The sequence below is a fragment of the Lucilia cuprina genome, chromosome 5 (assembly GCF_022045245.1).
Source record: "Lucilia cuprina isolate Lc7/37 chromosome 5, ASM2204524v1, whole genome shotgun sequence".
NCBI lineage: Eukaryota > Metazoa > Arthropoda > Insecta > Diptera > Calliphoridae > Lucilia > Lucilia cuprina.
The window spans coordinates 47,584,900-47,587,785 of NC_060953.1; the positions used below are offsets into that span (position 1 = coordinate 47,584,900).

Sequence of the window (2,886 nt, forward strand, 5' to 3'; positions counted from 1 at the left end):
CTAGACTATAGACTAGACTATAGACTAGACTATAGACTAGACTATAGATTAGACTATAGATTAGACTATAGACTAGACTATAGACTAGATTATAGACTAGACTATAGACTAGACTATAGACTAGACTTTAGTCTAGACTATAGACTAGACTATAGACTAGATTATAGACTAGACTATAGACTAACAAATTTTTGTTATGTTTTCATAAAACAGACAATTTTAGATTTTTGAAAATTGTACCTAAAGAATCGTATTATTAGAAAAGAAACGCCATAAATCTGTGGGTATGAATCATCATCATCATTTTTATTATAATTTTCTTAATTTTCAACTATAAAATGCGACACTTCTCTAACACTACATCATCTCACTGTTTTAAGTTCAAAAGCTTTAACTAACAAAAAAATTAAATCTAAGTTTAAATCACATAATTCTAAAATTAAAAAAACCAAAAAAATTTCTATCCAACCCTTAAATCAATCACAGTGGTGGATCCTTTTCACCCATGGATTGCCGTTTTGTGGAGAAACCCTTCGACTGGCTAACCTTTGAAAGCAGTTATGAACTAGATGATGTATTTCCCATCTTAGATTCGGACACGGAAAAAATTAATATAGAAACACAATTTCAGGCAACAATTGAAACAGTTAGAAAACACTTGGCAGCCAGTGAGATTTTTATACAAAATGAAAATGTAGAAAATAATCAAATACTGGAAACGTATGTCAAGCAAAAACGTCAAGGAGGTGGAAAATTCCAAACAAATGAAGAAGGTTTTAAAGCCACCATCTATTTACCTGTCAAGTGCCAAGCCAGTAAATCGGTTAATCCTGTACAAGTGAAGGAATTCAATGGTACCATACGTCTACATGGAGTTATTTCCTCTCGCGTGTGGTGTAATCCCAAGAATACAATGGGAGATGTTAAACGTTTTATACGTGAAGATATTCTACGTTCTCTTATGGCCCGCATACAAGTGTATTGTGATGGTTTGACGGAACCCAATATCAGTAGTGATGCCATTTTTATCTCTGAACCTCCTCGAAGAGTTTATTTTAATGTTAATACCTCTACAACGGGTTCATCAGGCGCCAATATACAATTCTCGGAGTATATATTCCGTGGTGAAACTCCCACGGTAGCAGCAGCCCAAGCTAAACAAATACTCGATTTAGATATTGCCACCTCTAGCATAGTGGGCGATGTGGAAAGTCTGCCCGAGGATGATTCCTTTAGTGACACTTCTTTCGAATTGCAAACGGCCAAACAGCAACTCCTTAAACTAGCGGAGGAATCAGCTAGTAAAAGAGATCTTACACGCACCATGTATATGTTGGGCATATCGGTGGCTCTTTTGGTACTCATCATTTCCATAGTTATGCACTACTTCTTCAAATGAGTGTTTAGGTTCTGCTGTAGCTGTTGTTGCTCTAAGAAACATCACAACATGTTTTTAGGATTTTTTTGGCTTTTAGTTGTTGGTAAAAATGAATGTACGTTTTCGTTTTATTATAAATATGTATTTAAATCGTTTTTTATTGCAATTTTTATACTTAATAATTGTACTTCCTTTATTGTTTGTTTTTTTGTATTTTGTTTTCCGATTATTTTTTTGTTTTTGTATTTTAGTATATTTTGTTTATCTATATATAAACCATGTATTAAACGATAGTTTAAACCGACAAGGAAAAAAACGAAACAAAAATGTTTAAGCCATTATATTGGTTTGACAAATAGTTAAACAAAATATTTAGAAACTAGTTAAATAAAATGATAAAGAAAAAAACACAATTTCTTAGAAATTTAAAAAGAAATTGAAAATGTTATTTTATTTTTACTACAGACTATAACCTAGACTATAGTCTAGTATACAGCCTGGACTAATGTCCTGTTTATAAATTCGATTATTATCCAGACTATTTACAAAGAAATGTTTTGAAGTATAGACTAGAATAAGAAATGGACTATAGTCCTATGGACTTGGCTATACTGCACAGTGTGAACTAGACTAGTGTGTGGACTAGACTTGTGAATAGAATATAATACGGACTGTAGACTACATTATAACTCAGATTGTATTACAGTACATACTATAGACTATATTATATTGCAGACTATAGACTAGACACTAATCCAGTCTATTGACTAGATTAAAATTATATAGACTAGATTATAGTCTATTGACTAGATAATATTTCAGACTATAGACTAGTCTATAGTCCAAACTTTAGGATAGACAATAAACTAGACTAATGACTAGACTATAGACTAGACTATTGACTACACCATAGACTAGACTATTGACTAGACTATGAACTGGACTATAGGCTAGATTATAGACTTGACTATAAATTAGACTATAGACTAGACTATAGACTAGACTATGGACTAGACTATAGACTATACTATAGACTAAACTATAGACTATGCTATAGACTAGACTATAGACTACACTATAGACTAGAATGTAGACTAGACTAAAAACTAGACTATTAACTAGACTATAGGCTAGATTATATACTTGACTTTAGACTATACTATAAACTATACTATAGACTATACTATAAACTAGACTATAGACTATACTATAGTCTAGACTAGACTTGTGTGAACTGCCCATAGTCTACACCATGGACAATGGATTAGACTGTTAGTCTACTAATTTAAGATTTTCATTTATAATATAATCCTGACTAGACTATAGACTAATCTGTAGACTGGACTATAGACTTGGCTATAGACTAGACTCTAGACTAGACTGTAGACTAGATTAAAGACTAGACTATACTATAGACTAGACTATGGACTAGACTATAGACTAGACTATAGACTAGACTATAGACTAGACTATAGACTAGACTATAGACTAGACTATAGACTAGACTA

The 2,886-nt window shown here is 32.0% G+C and overlaps 1 protein-coding gene across 1 annotated transcript; it reads left to right on the plus strand.

Moving 5' to 3' along the window:
* Positions 1-475: 475 nt before the first annotated feature.
* Positions 476-1,814, plus strand: LOC124420258 (protein odr-4 homolog; the record flags this gene model as incomplete). The annotated part of the gene is made up of 1 exon (XM_046952520.1): positions 476-1,814. A coding segment is annotated over one exon (924 nt), but the record flags the coding sequence as incomplete, so codon positions are not given.
* Between the last annotated feature and the right edge of the window lie 1,072 nt (positions 1,815-2,886).